Source organism: Magallana gigas, chromosome 3 (genome assembly GCF_963853765.1).
Source record: "Magallana gigas chromosome 3, xbMagGiga1.1, whole genome shotgun sequence".
Classification (NCBI taxonomy): Eukaryota; Metazoa; Mollusca; class Bivalvia; order Ostreida; family Ostreidae; genus Magallana; species Magallana gigas.
Genome location: NC_088855.1, coordinates 48,071,041 through 48,088,444, shown reverse-complemented (window position 1 = coordinate 48,088,444; position 17,404 = coordinate 48,071,041). Strand labels below are relative to the sequence as shown.

The window sequence follows — 17,404 nt, the reverse complement described above, 5'->3', positions numbered from 1 at the left end:
TATGACTTTATATTATATTGATTGATTAGGATTTGATGCTGTTTTGGCCATTTGCCAACCATTTCACAGTGGAATTAATGGTCATTAGAATACTGAATTATTAATTAATTAAGACATTATGATGACATTGAAATGCAATAGGTATGAAAAAAATGAGTTTAACTGTGTATGATTCTAAATCCATGTTTAAGTTTTATTTACCTGGCCATTGAAGATCATTTTTTGATGATTCAAAGTTATAAATCATGTAAAAGTCCTCAAAATGTATTTTGCTTAAATGTTTCATTTATTTTTTCACCACTTTTAGTATAAATGGGGAAACAGTATATACACATCGGGGTGAAAGATCAGAAGAGGATATTGTGGAGTTTGTCAAAAAAGCTAGTGGGTGAGTTTGTCTCAGGCACATTACAACTTAGACAAACATATAGGGGAATATATAGAACTGATACATAGAACATGTAGTGGGAGTACTTAGAATTGATATGAAGAACATATAGGGGAAGTATATAGAACTAATACATAAAACATATTGGGGAGTACTTAAAACTGATAAGTAGAATGTTTAGCGGAGCTCTTAGAACTGATGCTTAGAACATATAGAGGGAGTATTAAGAACTGATGCTTAAAATTTGTTAGCTCTTAGGACATTGCCAACTTTATTATTTTCTATACTTTTTTCATACATGAAATATGTCAAATCTTGATGTCATACATAGATATGACATATCTATGGATTTTTTTTCTGAAAAAGAACTTTAGGAGATCAAAATTGATGTCTTGTGAATATAAGTTTTGTACCTGTTGTTTGCATTAGAATAAAACGGGTTGTCTTTCTTTCAATACACCATTATGTTATATATATTTTACAGTCCACCTGTTAGAAGTATGGCTAGTATTGGAAAATTTAATGAAGGAAAGCTGGAACACAAAGATGGAGTCTTCTTCTTGTATCTTGGAGATGGGAATTTAGAAATTGATCTCTATGTGTGAAATTGGTTTTTTTCTAATTAAAATTTAAAATCTTGGAATACTTTATAACTATTATTACAGAAGGAGTTTTTTCAATATACATATAGTTAATTTGTGTAATTCTTTTTTATAGAAAAAATATTCAAGTGTAGCAGAAAAAATGGCAGCCCAAGCTTACTTTTATGCAGGGTCTGAAAAAACTATACCAAAGGTACCGGTACTTTTCTTATTTGAAACGGTGTTTGAGTTAGAAAATATTGAGTTGCAAATATCTTTAGCACTTAATGATTTAGCCTTTCATTTCCTCTTACTTTTTTTTGCAGGATGTTACTCCAACAAAATTTCCAACAGTTCTAGTCATTAAAGATCGCACTTGGTTTGAATATTCAGGTATTATTAGCCTTTTTCTAGTACCCTTCAGCTCTAACATCTGTGGATTTTTTTTTAATTGGATACTATTACTTATTAGGTTTGTTATTGATTGACTACGGAAATATATTGGGTTGATCAATTTCATGAATGCTGAGGCAAAGCCAACCCGATAAGTATGCAAAATGTCAGCCATATTGCCAAATATAAATCCCACCAGCAGGACATAGAAATATATCTGGCAATCATGTGACATGGTTAAACCAATGAAAGTGTGACATTTCAGTCTGAGCAAAACCAAATATGTACCGGTGTATACATGCTACTATTCCTACATTTCACAGCTAGGTCACTATTGTTCAAAGTCAGTTTACCTACATGTAAAAGTAGAAACTGTACCTCTGTGACAATTACTACAAACTTGCGTGAACTCGCTTTACCTTTAATAACTTACCAAGTTGTGCTTAATATGCATTTTAATAATTACCGGCAATTAAGACCTTTTAAGGGAAGTCTGGGCTGTAAGTAAATATAGGGATTGGGTGTACCTGTACAAAAATTAAAGGTACATGTATTTGTCTTCAATTTTATTTTTTTTTCAGTAAAAGATGTATTAATTGATGATCAAGTATTAATTCATATAACATTAAGCATAATATGCAGATATATTTTTTTTGTCAATCTACTGAGGGCATTTAAAAAAAAATTATTTCTGTATTAAAGTTGTTTTTTTTTATAGAACTTTGAGAATATAAACCAGATAGAAATAATTTCCACATCAAATTCTACATTATAAAAATGTTTTTCTATGCTGGTTTGCCATGATACCTTATCCCTTGAAAAACAAAGAAAGAATCAATCAAGGAAATTAAAAACAACCTACTTTCTGAACCTGTTTCCCTCATCTACTATTTATATCGAACTGTGCGAATTTCTAATCTTTTTCAAAAAGATATAAGCTTGTGTGTGATAATGGAAAAAAGCAGGTCTGCATTGAGTTTCTGACTTTTTAGTCTTCAAAGGTTTTCATTCCAAATCTGATGAAAGTGAGATAAAATTGATGTTTATATTGGTTTATTTTCATTGACTCATCAAGATTATAGAAAGTACATAGTTAAATATGAGTATACAGTAATTACATTTACCCGTTAGTTGATATTAATAGCCTTTTACAAAATATGCACATTTTATTTTACATACACCTTTGATTATCACCTTTGATTATGTGCTTGAAAGTTAAAGAAAATTTTGATACTGCCATTTTATTCTTCTCCAGACACAACAAAGTGACATAATTTTAAAGGGCAACTACTCCAATTTAAAGATCATTTAAATTGCAGTTGTCACCATTTTTTAGCTCACCTGAACCGAAGGTTCAAGTGAGCTTTTCTGATCACCCGTTGTCCGTCGTCCGTCCGTCCGTCCGTCCGTCCGTCTGTCTGTCCGTCCGTCTGTAAACTTTTCACATTTTCAACTTCTTCTCAAAAACCACTGGGCCAAATTTAACCAAATTTGGTACAAAGCATCCTTATGAAAAGGGGGTTATAAATTGTTAAAATAAAGGGCACAGCCCTTTTCAAAAGGGAGATAATTGCGAAACAGTAAGTTTAGGGTGCATGTCTTTAAAAATCTTCTTCTCAAGAACCACGGCACCAGAAATGCCAATATTTACACAAAAGCTTGTATATATAGTGAAGATTCTAAATTGTAAAAATCGTGACCCTCGGACCAAAACTGGGGCCCCAGGCGGGGTTCAAAGTTTAACATAGAACAACATATGGAAAATGTTTAAAAAATGTTCTTCTCAAGAACCACTGCACCAGAAATGCCAATATTTACACAAAAACTTGTATATATAGTGAAGATTCTAAATTGTAAAAATCGTGACCCTCGGACCAAAACTGGGGCCCCAGGCGGGGTTCAAAGTTTAACATAGAAATACATAGGAAAATTTTTTAAAAATCTTCTTCTCAAGAACCACGGCACCAGAAATGCCAATATTTACACAAAAGCTTGTATACATAGTGAAGATTCTAAATTGTAAAAATGGTGACCCTCGGACCAAAACTGGGGCCCCAGGCGGGGTTCAAAGTTTAACATAGAAATACATAGGAAAATGTTTAAAAATCTTCTTCTCAAGAACCACTGCATTAGAAATGCCAATATTTACACAAAAGCTTGGATATATAGTGAAGATTTTAAATTGTAAAAATCGTGCCCCTCGGACCAAGACTGGGGCCCCAGGCGGGGTTCAAAGTTTAACATAGAAATACCTTAGGAAAATGTTTAAAAACTCTTCTTCTCAAGAACCACTGCACCAGAAATGCCAATATTTACACAAAAGCTTGTATGTATAATGAAGATTCTAAATTGTAGAAATCGTGACCCTCGGACCAAGACTGGGGCCCCAGGCGGGGTTCAAAGTTTAACATAGAAATACCTTAGGAAAATTTTTAAAAACTCTTCTTCTCAAGAACAACTGCACCAGAAATGCCAATATTTACACAAAAGCTTGTATGTATAATGAAGATTCTAAATTGTAAAAATCGTGACCCTCGGACCAAAACTGGGGCCCCAGGCGGGGTTCAAAGTTTAACATAGAACAACATATGGAAAATGTTTAAAAAATCTTCTTCTCAAGAACCACTGCACCAGAAATGCCAATATTTACACAAAAACTTGTATATATAGTGAAGATTCTAAATTGTAAAAATCGTGACCCTCGGACCAAAACTGGGGCCCCAGGCGGGGTTCAAAGTTTAACATAGAAATACATAGGAAATTTTTTTAAAAATCTTCTTCTCAAGAACCACGGCACCAGAAATGCCAATATTTACACAAAAGCTTGTATACATAGTGAAGATTCTAAATTGTAAAAATGGTGACCCTCGGACCAAAACTGGGGCCCCAGGCGGGGTTCAAAGTTTAACATAGAAATACATAGGAAAATGTTTAAAAATCTTCTTCTCAAGAACCACTGCACCAGAAATGCCAATATTTACACAAAAGCTTGGATATATAGTGAAGATTTTAAATTGTAAAAATTGTGCCCCTCGGACCAAGACTGGGGCCCCAGGCGGGGTTCAAAGTTTAACATAGAAATACCTTAGGAAAATTTTTAAAAACTCTTCTTCTCAAGAACAACTGCACCAGAAATGCCAATATTTACACAAAAGCTTGTATGTATAATGAAGATTCTAAATTGTAAAAATCGTGACCCTCGGACCAAAACTGGGGCCCCAGGCGGGGTTCAAAGTTTAACATAGAACAACATATGGAAAATGTTTAAAAAATCTTCTTCTCAAGAACCACTGCACCAGAAATGCCAATATTTACACAAAAACTTGTATATATAGTGAAGATTCTAAATTGTAAAAATCGTGACCCTCGGACCAAAACTGGGGCCCCAGGCGGGGTTCAAAGTTTAACATAGAAATACATAGGAAATTTTTTTAAAAATCTTCTTCTCAAGAACCACGGCACCAGAAATGCCAATATTTACACAAAAGCTTGTATACATAGTGAAGATTCTAAATTGTAAAAATGGTGACCCTCGGACCAAAACTGGGGCCCCAGGCGGGGTTCAAAGTTTAACATAAAAATACATAGGAAAATGTTTAAAAATCTTCTTCTCAAGAACCACTGCACCAGAAATGCCAATATTTACACAAAAGCTTGGATATATAGTGAAGATTTTAAATTGTAAAAATTGTGCCCCTCGGACCAAGACTGGGGCCCCAGGCGGGGTTCAAAGTTTAACATAGAAATACCTTAGGAAAATGTTTAAAAACTCTTCTTCTCAAGAACCACTGCACAAGAAATGCCAATATTTACACAAAAGCTTGTATGTATAATGAAGATTCTAAATTGTAGAAATCGTGACCCTCGGACCAAGACTGGGGCCCCAGGCGGGGTTCAAAGTTTAACATAGAAATACCTTAGGAAAATGTTTAAAAACTCTTCTTCTCAAGAACCACTGCACCAGAAATGCCAATATTTACACAAAAGCTTGTATGTATAATGAAGATTCTAAATTGTAGAAATCGTGACCATCGGACCAAGACTGGGGCCCCAGGCGGGGTTCAAAGTTTAACATAGAACTACATATGAAAAATGTTTAAAAATTTTCTTCTCAAGAACCACTTCACCAAAAATGCCAATACATACACAAAAGGTTGTATACATAGTGAAGATTGTAAAAATCGTGACCCCCGAACAAAAAGTGGGGCCCCAGTAGGGGTTTAGATTTTAACATATGTAGGAAAATGTTTTAAAATCTTCTTCTCAAGAACTATAGTGCAACTGTTTGGGATATTACTATGCATACATGTACATCCTTAAATAATGTAGATTCAAAAAATTGTAACTCCCGGACAATTGATGGGCACCAAGAGGGGTTCAAAATTTAAACATTTTAAAAAACATAAAGGAAAAGTTTAAAAATTTTCTTCTCAAGAACTACAATGTTTTAGTTTATGGAATTTCTATGCATGCATCCTTCGCTTATGTAGATTCCTAATTGGTAAAATCGTGACCCCCGGACCAATACTGGGGCCCCAAGATGGGGTCAAAATTTATTAAAGAAATATAAAGGTAACATGTTAAAAAATCTTCTTCTCGAGAACTACAATGCTTCAATTTGTGAGATTACTATCATGCATACAACCTTGGATAATGAAGGTTCGACAGTTTTAAAATAGTGACCCCTGGACTAATACTAGAGACCCAAGATGGGTTTAAAGTTAAATGTAGAAGTACCGGTATATATGGAAAATGTTTAAAAATCTTCTTTTCGAGAACTACAATGCATCAATTTGTCAGATAACTACGTCAGCACCCTCAAATAGTGTAGATTCGAAATTATAAAAGCTGTGATCTCAATCTAATACTGGGGCCCCAAGAGGTGTTCAAAGTTTAGCATAGAAATATAGAGGGAAAATGTTGAAAAATCTTTTTCTAGGGAACTATAATGCTTCAGCTTGTGAGATAACTAGGCAAGCATCCTTAAATAATGTAGATTCCAAATAATTAAAGCTTTAGCACTGGACTAATACTGTGGCCCCAAGAGGGGTTCAAAGTTTAACATAGAAAGATATATTGAAAATGTTTTTAAAAAGTTTTTCTCGAGAACTATAATGCTACAGTTTGTGAGATTACTATGCAAGGATCCTCAAATTGTGTAAACTCTAATGTAGTGGAACCAAGAGTTATCTTTCTTGTGTTCTGTACAGTCTGAGAGTTATTCCTCTTGAAGTGGAACTCTGCTATGTTCAGTTTTTCAGGTTGTGTACGTGCGGTCCCACCGCAGTGCTTCACATTTTCATTCCTATGTTACTATTTATGTTGTTCAAGCCAACCATAAACCTCGGACCATAACTGGGTCCCCAGAAAGGGGTTCAATGTTTAAAATAGAAAAAGCATATGCTACGAAATGTAATGTTACAAGGAACTGCTGTTCAGGTGAGCGATGTGGCCCATGGGCCTCTTGTTTTTCTATACACTCTATATGGTATATGCTAGAATTAAAATGCACTGATTCAGCTCACTAGGTAGTGTAGATTTAAGTTTGTTCAAATCATGATCTCCAGGGGGTAGGGTGGGGCCACAATGGGGGTTAAATTTTTACTTAGGAATATTCAAAATCTTTAAAAATCTTCTCAAAAATCAAATGGCCAGACAAGCTGTAAGTATATTATTATCCTTGGGGATTGGGTGAAGCAACAGTGGGGAGGGGGGGGGGGTGTTTTTACATAAGAATACATATAGAAATACATGTATCTTTAATTTCCCGAAAACCAATTGGCTAAAACAGCTGTAATTAGTGTGGAAGCATCCTTAGGTAGAGAGGTAAATAGAGTATGTTCAAATCATTCTATTTGGGGGTAAAATGAGGCCGCAATGGAAGGGGGGATGTTGAATTTTTATGTAAATTTGATTCTCAAAATTCAAATGTTTTAGTATGCGATTTTTATATGCAAGCATCTTGATATTTGTTGATTCCCAGTTGTTAGACTGTGGCTCCTAGCTGGTCAATTTTTGGGCCACACAAGGGGATTCAAATTTTGATGAAGGTTTATATTTATATATGTCATTGAATCGTTGATCCCCTTGATTGTCTTGATCTTCCATTAATTCACCCTTTTTTTTGTTAATTTTTTCCTTATTTCATAATCAAATACTTTTATATGTTTCAAAGTACTCTATCTTCTCACAATGGAAATACATGAATTTGTTTGTCAGCAGTTAATAAGAACATCTGGCTGAATTCATTTGTCCCAAGGAGACCATTATCAGACCATTGTGGTTTAGATAAGCATATGTTGATGGGAAATTGATAATTTGTAGAATGGGTAGTGGTTTGTTGGTTGTACTGTTTCATATAAACCAGATGTTTCTCTCATTATATTATGTCATTACCGGTATTAAGAAATGAATTATTTTGCAAAATGATACTCAAAATTTTAAAAATTGTAATTTCTCAAAGGTAATAAGCTCATCAAAGAAAATCGTAGTCCTGTGGGAGCAATTTTCTGAGATATGCAGTTGCATTGTAGGAGAATGTTGGGAAAATTTAGAAAAGACTATAATTGCATCTGTGAAGAGCATGTTCAAAGTTTTATCCACAGAAAAGCTCTGCATTGCTATTTTCGTTAACTGGAAGGGGATGGGTTATTGTTACTGTGAATTTATTTCTATAAAACAAATCACCATGCTGGATACAGAAATTTTTAAATTTATTAAATGAGTACTTACAGGCAAGTTATGAATTTAACATTTTGGTTTTTTTCTTAACTTCAAAAAAGTTGTTTGGAGATTATTATTTCAATTCTAGAATATTTCTGTATGTATGTGTCACAAACCTCTATAATTTTATTATTTTTAGTTACTTTAATTAGGGAAATTCATGTTTGTTACAATTCCCACAAGCAATATGGCTTATAGTATGTGATATTGGAGAGGAGCATGTAACACATTCCTGTGCAGAATTGTAGGAATTTGTATTGAAAATTATTTATTTATATTTCTACAGTAGAATCCACACATTTCAAAATTTATACAACCTTGGCATATAGGGAAACTCATACTGGAGTCTCACAGTAGCCATTGTAGTATTGGGGGTCTGTAAATAAACTTTTGTTTGCTTTAATTGAATTTATTTCACCATTTACCAGAGATAATCTGGTTTGCATTAACTTAAGTTTTCAAGATCAAGATGGAGATTATCTGGAAAATAAGTACCACATACATTTTAGGACTGCATGGTTTGAAAGTGAGAAATATTACTGCCATGAGACTTGCACAGGCCTTACAAAGAATAAAATTGTATAATACTGTCGTTGTGGATTGGGATTTTGTTTACCTGTGGTGCTGTGGAGATAATATAAATCAAGGATGCCCTAAAAGATTTCAAATTCTTTTTTTATCCTTGAAGGACTAAAAATTTTACCTTCAGTAAGACGTTGCATAGGTATTTAGCAAACCGTGGACTCAAAATACCTGCTTGAATTGAATGCGAAATATTGTATTTCAGTGATATGAACTATCAAAAGAGCTGAATTAAATGACACTTTTTTTGTATCAGCTTTTATGTAACTATTACTATAATTATTCCAGAGGTCAAAACATTCATATCACAGGATTCAAATTTCAACATTCTGAAACTTCAATCATACGCAATATCAACAAATGTTTCTGCCCTGCAAAAATATAGAGGGGGAACTCAAGTTAAATTAGTGCTACACTTTGGAGAAGAACTTGAGTTTCTCTCAGTGAGAAAAGGTAAAATGTACACAGATTTATAGGAGAGTGCACAAAAAGAGTAAAGTTCCTGTTTCTGTAATAGACTCAAGAGTTTTGATATTCTCTTGTACTTTTCACTAATGATGGAAGATCATGACAGAAAAGGGAAAAAAATTAACCTGGAAAATATAAGCATTACAATTAGGCTCCATTGACATATTAGACTGTTAATGAACATACATGCACTGATCTTGTCTCAGCTATCTTGTCTTTGTTATTATAATTTTTTACTTTACAGTATTTCTATCACTATACATATATTCCTTTATGTTAATGGTCCATCAACATCTGATGATATAAATTGTTTCGTATATTGGTTAATTAGGAAGTCTGAAAAGCTGAATACTTACCCTGAAAATAGTGTGTTTAAAATGTAATGTAATTACAGTAAATGATTTGAGTTCTGATATTTGGGTTCTGTGTAAACTATGACAAAAATGTAAAAAGATTGAATGAAATGGCTTTGATGCTACATGTAATATATGCCAAGTACTGCATGATCGATAACAACTTGTTCTTGGTGAATGATTATTGATCTTTACCAGTTAAGACTAGTTTGCAATATAAGCTCTTTAGAAGGTCAAAATGGCAATTGAGATTTATCAAGATCTCTCTATGTAATGGAAGAGCTATGGAGTCATTAAGTGAATCAGATTTGACAGTGAAATTCAAATGGAAAACCACATGTTTCCAGTCTTTGATATTTATTTGAAAGGTTTAAATTGAAGTTGATAGTATTATCTACTGATGAAAATTTACATTGACTTGAGTAAGCCTTGTGTTTCAAGCTCCGTTCTACACAGCAGGTTTCTATCTACGCCTCGTAGGATCAGGTGTTTAGAAAATTAGTAGCATGTACAACATGATAATCAAATAAACCCTGCTTTAAAATATGTAAGCCAGACGTAAAAGAATTTGACTGAGGCTGGGGTATTCAAAATCATTTCATTTTCTGCTCACATTTCAATTCTATTTACCATTTCTCTTTAACATGTTCAAATACTCAGTCTAGTAAGTGGAAAACACATGTTTTCACTTGTCAGCATTAATTCTGCAGTTTGCAATTTTCACAGTTTTTGGAGCAAAATGCTCATGCTAATCATTTTGTTTGAAGATGCCAATGTTGTTTTCCTTGACAGTCTGCAAGTTCATGCACACAAATAACAAACACTTTCAGTTTTTCCATCCCTCTGCTCATTGTAAATCTGTCACAATAAGAAATAGCTATTTGTACAGGAAATTATCGCAACCTTGAAGTCTGATATCTGAATGGCAATATATAGAATTATCAGCAACTTGTTTAGTGAAATAATAAACTGATAGATTAATTTTGATGATGATCTGTATCAAACTTAATGTTTTTTATGCTGATATATAATGAAAAGGACCCCATATTGTATATACCCCATGCTACAAAGATGTTAGGTGTTAAATAATTTTGACCCATTCATCAGTCACTCAGTCAATCAGTCTTGGTTTTTTTTGTAAGAGCAACTCCTCTTAAACTGTTGAGGAATTTTGTAAAACTTTGTAGGTTTTTAGAAAACAAAATGTGTAGATTTGTTTATTACCAGGAAATTCTAATTCCATTATGATTATTTATCTGGAAATTTTTGTCCTTTTGAACTTAAAATTTTGCATATACTGGTATTGAATATAGTAATGAGAGTTTGTAAGTGTAACTGGATCCTTTAAACTGCTGCATGGAATTAAGTGAAACTTTGTAGTTATATAGTAAGGACACAATGTGTAGGTGTGCATATTACCAGGAAATTTCGATTCCATTATTTTCTGGGAATTTCAGTCCTTTTGAATTTAGAATTTTTTTTGTTAAAGACAAAGGAATACGAAGTTGAATTTGAATATTTGCAGGAAGTTTTTAGCTGATGATTTTGTTTTCCTTTTATGCTGTTTAACAAATTTCTTGTGTATTTAATGCATATTTTGCCATTCAGTAGTTGTAGCATCACAAGTAATGGGGCATGGGGAATGTGAGCTTGGTAACTTTTTCTTTTATTTTTTCAGAAATTATTATTTCAGTATTTGTTAAAAAATGTAAATCTTTTCATTTTTATGGTTGAGTTCAAGGTCATTTATAACTTTTATATGGTATCAAATTATTGGAGAGAATTCAAATGAAGAGAAATACATGTTTCCTAGTCCGTAGAATATTCTGTCAGTGTGGTCCTTTTCTTTGTAGCATCAGATGCTAGTTTGGCCTCCTTAGAACAGTGGATAAATGGTGAGCGTTTCACATCTTTTCCAAAAGCTTCAGGGGGGAACATCAATGATATGGCAGAGACTGGAAAATCTTTGGTCATGATTGTTGTCAACCCAGAGGATAGAGAGAAAGCAGACCTTACACACAGGTAAGTATTTGACATTTGACACACAAGTTGGTACATGTTAAAAATAAAAATCTTTGCTCTGGGTGCTCTTGCCTCATTTTGAATGTATCAACCACATGTAAAGTTGTAAACCTAGTAGGTCAACTACAAACCATGTAACTGATATGATACAATAGACCTTAGCCAAGTAAGAAGGTCATGCAATACTGGTAAGTTTTTTTTTGATTGTTGTTGATATCAGTTCATTGTAGAAAAGTAGAAGGTCGATATATTTCAAGGTCATTTGACACACAGGTAGACATACAGTGAAATCAATTTGGTACAATTTTATTAAGTTACAAGTTCAAATGTGTGTTTGAATGTCCTCTGGCTCTCAGGCATGTCTTAATGAATCTATAATAACTACAAATCTGTATGTGTAAAACAATTTATGAAACCAACAGAATGAAAAAAGGTATACCTGAGACAAAAACAAAACATGAAGTTGGAATAGAAAAATTTATTTGAATTTGATTAAAATGACTACAGGTAAGACTGATAAGAAAGATATTACCAGGTGGGAAAATCCTGTAGTATACTTCAGACATCACACACTGGTAGTTAGTATACTCTAGACAGCCTACACTGGTAGCTATATAGTATACACCAGACAGTATACACTGGTAGTCAGTATACTCCAGACAACATACACTGGTAGTCAGTATACTGCAAACAGCATACACTGGTAGTTAGTATACCTCAGACAGCATACACTGGTAGTTAGTATACCCCAGACACCATACATTGATAGTCAGTATACCCCAGACATAATACACTGGTAGTTAGTACACAGTGGTTTCATCAATATTCAAGGATATCAATTTTGTGTATAAAGTGAAAATACCAGTTTCAAGGATACCTGAGGCTAATGATCCTACCAATACAAAATGTAAGTTGAAATTGCACTTCAATGAACATTAAATTTTGTGGATCAACTTAACAACGAAATCCACAAAAATACAATACACTGGTAGTTAGCATAGACTGGTAGTTAGTATACCCCAAACAGTATACACTGGTAGTTAGTATACCCCAGACACCATTTACTGGTAATCAGTATACCCCAGACAGCATATACTAGTAGTTAGTATACCCCAGACACTATACACTGGTAGTTACCATACTCTGGTATTTAACATACACTGGTAGTTAGTATACCCCCAGACAGCAGACACTGGTAGTTACCATACTCTGGTATTTAGCATACACTGGTAGTTAGTATACCCCAGACAGCATACACTGGTAGTTACCATACTCTGGTATTTAGCATACACTGGTACTTAGTATACCCCAGACACCATACACTGGTAGTTACCATACTCTGGTATTTAGCATGCACTGGTAGTAAGTATACCCCAGACAGCATACACTGGTAGTTAGTATACCCCAGACAACATACACTGGTAGTTACCATACTCTGGTATTTAGCATGCACTGGTAGTAAGTATACCCCAGACAGCATACACTGGTAGTTAGTATACCCCAGACAACATACACTGGTAGTTACCATACTCTGGTATTTAGCATACACTGGTAGTTAGTATACCCCCAGACAGCAGACACTGGTAGTTACCATACTCTGGGTTTTAGCATACACTGATAGTTAGTATACCCCAGACACCATACACTGGTAGTTACCATACTCTTGTATTTAGCATGCACTGGTAGTTAGTATACCCCCAGACAGCAGACACTGGTAGTTGTGTTCATGAATGCTGAGTACAGTAAAACTCGGTTATAGTGAAGTCCTAGGGACCGCTGGATTAGCTTCATTATATCCGTAATTCGTTGTAACCGTATAACGAATTCGTAATAATAACTGTAGCGAATTCACTATACACATTTTTTCTTTTACCAGACTATAAATTTTGCTAATTGAGGCTTAAAATGAAAATATATTCTTTTGATACCTTTAATAATCAGATTGTGACTTGAAAGGTTTATATGAAAATAAATTCATTCAAATTATTATGTTAAATGGTAGCGCAAACTTTTTAAACTGTAAAGAAATTCGTTATAAAAGTGTAAAATTTCGATATTATTCACCTCTACGGGACTCAAAATCAGTTCGCTATATCCGTGAATTCGTTATATCTGAATTTGTTATAACTGTAAAATTTTGCAAAGATTTGTTAAGAATTACCGGGGACTCAAAAAAACTTCGCAATATCCGAGAATTCGCTGTATCCGTGTTCGTACTAAACAAGTTTTACTGTACCGGTACCTATTTGTTTCAACACTTCATCAAATTTAGAGTGTATTACCTCTTCTTATCAATGAACATTAGTGACATGTTTTATAAAACATCTCTTTTGGTGTCTGCATTTGCTGCAAAAAATTTAAAATATTCTGTAGACATCTAGTTCCATCTAAAGGATTTACCATAAACTTCAAGATTAATTCCTGAAGTGTTTCTTGACAATTTCTCAGAGAATATTGCAAGTGATATGAAAATGTCAGAGAATGTATGTACCGGTAAATTATAAGATTTGACAGCCTTAACTGCATATCAAATCTCACATATATCTGTTAACTGCCGACAGAAATGTAAGATTCTGATAAATTGTCTTACATCACAAAAACGTGAGAAGACCTCTGAAGAAGAAACAGGGCTAACACTGCATACTTATCAAAGGGTTCCACCTATCACTATCTCATCAGATACTGGAGTGCTGTCCCCTTATATCAGTTACCCAATCAGGTCTTATGACTAAAGGGAGGTTTCCTTTAGTCACAGGATCCTATTATTCAAAGAATTTCTTGATTACACGGTTGACAGTTCTGATTAAATTCAGATGGATTTTGTTGAAATCTGAGATAACACGGGAAATGAAAGTGAGGGTACGTGACCCACAACATGATTTAATTTAGTACTAGTGCATAAACCATGGGTATGTGTGGACAGGTCTTTTCTAGTAGTTAAGGAAGCGTGGTAAACAGGATTTGGACAAGTTAATTAAACGAGAAATAATTTATATGATCTGTGTACTTTTGGAAACCAGTGGAAAAGATGCCAAAAATCAAACAGGTTTCCACCATGTTAAATACCCTGCTGTCATTGTGGGAGTCGGACAGAGAAGTTGCAATGCACTGCAAATTAATGAGTAATGAAATATCTATTTTGTTTTTCTTTGAGTTCTGTTTAAAAATGTTGTTTATCTGCAAATTTTCATACCTGCAGTGATTCAAGAGCTGTGCGGTATAAATACTTGCTCAGTTCACAACAACAAAAAATTGGAGCATGTGTTGATCTTCACAATTTTTTCAACACAAGTCATTTTTAAACTTGGTAATCTTTAGTGATTACTTGTGGGATAGAACCCACTCACTATTTTGTCAGTGTTTTTGGAGGCAGATAATGAGCCACAGCGCCAGCAGCAGGTTTAATTCCATTGAACTATCAAATTCTTTCATTCATAGCTATCACCCATTGACTAAGCTGCTGTGGCTGCTGATAGACAGTAGCACATTTGTAGCATTAGTAAATGGAGGTTGCGGGGGCGGAGGAGCAAATGCCTCAGGACATGTTTCATTCTGAATCAACTTCATACAATCACTTCACAAGGACATACATAAGTCTTAATATATATTCCTAGACTATGTGTCAGATATTGCTTGTCAAGCTCAATATTCGTCAAGGTGAAGAAAATATATTTGAGTAGGAAATTAAATTCTTGATGGCTTTTGAAAGCGTATCTTTATATCTTTTATGATTTGCAGTTAAGCATGCCCATCGGTTCACACTTTAGATTACACTCAAAATAATGCTGACATGCTCGTATTGAAGCATGTTTTCTTTATTAACAAACTCCAAAGATTGTTCCCTAAATCTCTCCCGTATTCAAGATTATTTTAAAGATTAAATTGTTTTTATATCTCCTCCATCTACAAGATTTTCTTCATCAGTTGATTTTTTTTCACCCACTGTAAAATAGTTAAAAAATATGTCTGGTGGGCTACTGTCTGTCTCAATTTTTAATTTTATTTCAATTTTTTTTACCCACTGTTAAGTAGTTAAAAAATATGTCTGGTGGGCTACTGTCTGGCTCAATTTTTAGATTCTGTTGACCAGTATATAGCTTCATTAAGGGAAATTTGGACATTTACCATACATTGACAATTTAACAGATTCCTTAATTGTCAAATACTTCAAGTAAATAAAATGCTATCTATTCACATGTCCATTTCCAAGAAATTATTATAAAAAGCTTTCACTTTTTATCAAATTTTCAATTTGATAAATTAAAAAATATTTATGGAAAAGAAAAAGTAATAGAAAATATTTTGCATTCAGTTTATTGGTTCTGTGGAGCATGTAAATCTAAAGTATTTGCACTGGGAAGAAAGGATGACATTTATTGTAAAATGAATGAAAATTCCAATGAAATGGCTTTGCTCATTGAGTGACTCAGCTTCTCCTCTATTCAGACGGTATACCGGTACCTGTTATTTTTATTCCAGATACTTATCGCATTAATGATATAATGCAGGTCCTTGAATTGTGCTTTTATTGATAGATTTTACATGATAGAGTCTATATATAAAAATTATCTACTGACAGAGAGAAAAAAAATGGATGACAATTCATGTCAATCAAAACAATGTGTTCTTTCTTTTTTTTAAACAGGATGTCTTCTATTTGTGAAATTTATAGCAAGGGTTAATCTATAGCCTGTCTTATCACCTAAATCTGATCTCTGGTTTACGAACCTTGTCTTGAAACAAGTTCCTAATCTATTTTTTTTTTATCAAAAATCTTTATTTTAAAGGGTGTAGGTGGTCCACTTCTAAAATGTGAATGACCATGATGCATATGTTTTTATTAAACATATTTATATGTATATTTCAATCCTGTCAGTTTCTACAGCTTCTATTCTATAGTGCTATGAATTACCGGTAACTATAAGTTTCCGTAGGAAATAGAGGGAATCATACTCGGTAGATATAAATATTGTGTTATGAATTTTTTTTAATTGATTGTTCAATTTTTCACTGTTAAATGATTTTAGATTAGTAATGCAATTCAGTGGTGCTTTTTAAGATAGTTGGAAAAATTATTTAAATTTTGTATAGGTTTGTGACAATTAACAATGAAAATTTAGCTTACAAATCTAGTGCCAATTCAACTACAGTACTAGTGATTTACAAGCATTAATTTGTTATTTATAAAAGTAATTTCTTTTCGAGGAGGCATAAGACTTTGAAGTAAGGAATTTCGTATGAATTTGTTATGAAATGGTGGTTCAGGACAGATCTGTTTTCGGTCACGGCCATGTGGAATGATAATGTAGGGAGGGGAGTGAGATAGAAGTCTGCTGACAGCCAAGAATAGTGCCCGTTTTTATACAGTACATTGGAATGCAGTGTGTAATTGGGTGTATAAACTAAGTAGTGTTACATAATTCACCAAGAAAAACGATAACCTTGTGAAATATCGGCTTTGTTAATTGTGTGTGTTCACATTCTGGGGGTTTTGTTTATGTTCTTTATCAAGTTTTCAGTCTTTCATTTTTTTGTCCGGTAGAATTCCTGAGGGTTATTATTCAGTGATAAATTTTTATATAGATAGTCATTATCAGTAACATAAACTTGGGGGGATGCACATGTTGACTGACACCCCGTCTATACCTTGTTTTTTCGCCCTTTCCTCACCTTGTTTTGCTACCTGTGTCATTGGTTTTTCGACCTTCATTAGTTGTGCAGGCTTTGAAGTCCACACATGAAAGTCTAACCTTGAAGGCAATAATGATGCCATTTTTTGCAATATATGTGTTAGCTATGGTTTGCTTATTTAATTTGCCTTAGCTTTGCAGACCTAGCTGTCTATTCTGGATGATCATAGCTCTTCTGAAGGTGCAATTTGCCCAAGGCCTAGC

General features: G+C 33.7%; 1 protein-coding gene across 1 annotated transcript in view; it reads left to right on the top strand.

Moving 5' to 3' along the window:
* Window positions 1-17,404, top strand: part of LOC105348155 (protein disulfide-isomerase TMX3) — a 42,060-nt gene that overhangs the window by 2,237 nt on the left and 22,419 nt on the right. Inside the window, exons 5-9 of the mRNA XM_034483007.2 lie at window positions 308-388; window positions 873-987; window positions 1,106-1,183; window positions 1,296-1,362; window positions 11,342-11,510. Coding sequence (XP_034338898.2) covers window positions 308-388; window positions 873-987; window positions 1,106-1,183; window positions 1,296-1,362; window positions 11,342-11,510 — 510 coding nt within the window. The remainder of the gene's footprint in view (window positions 1-307; window positions 389-872; window positions 988-1,105; window positions 1,184-1,295; window positions 1,363-11,341; window positions 11,511-17,404) is intronic.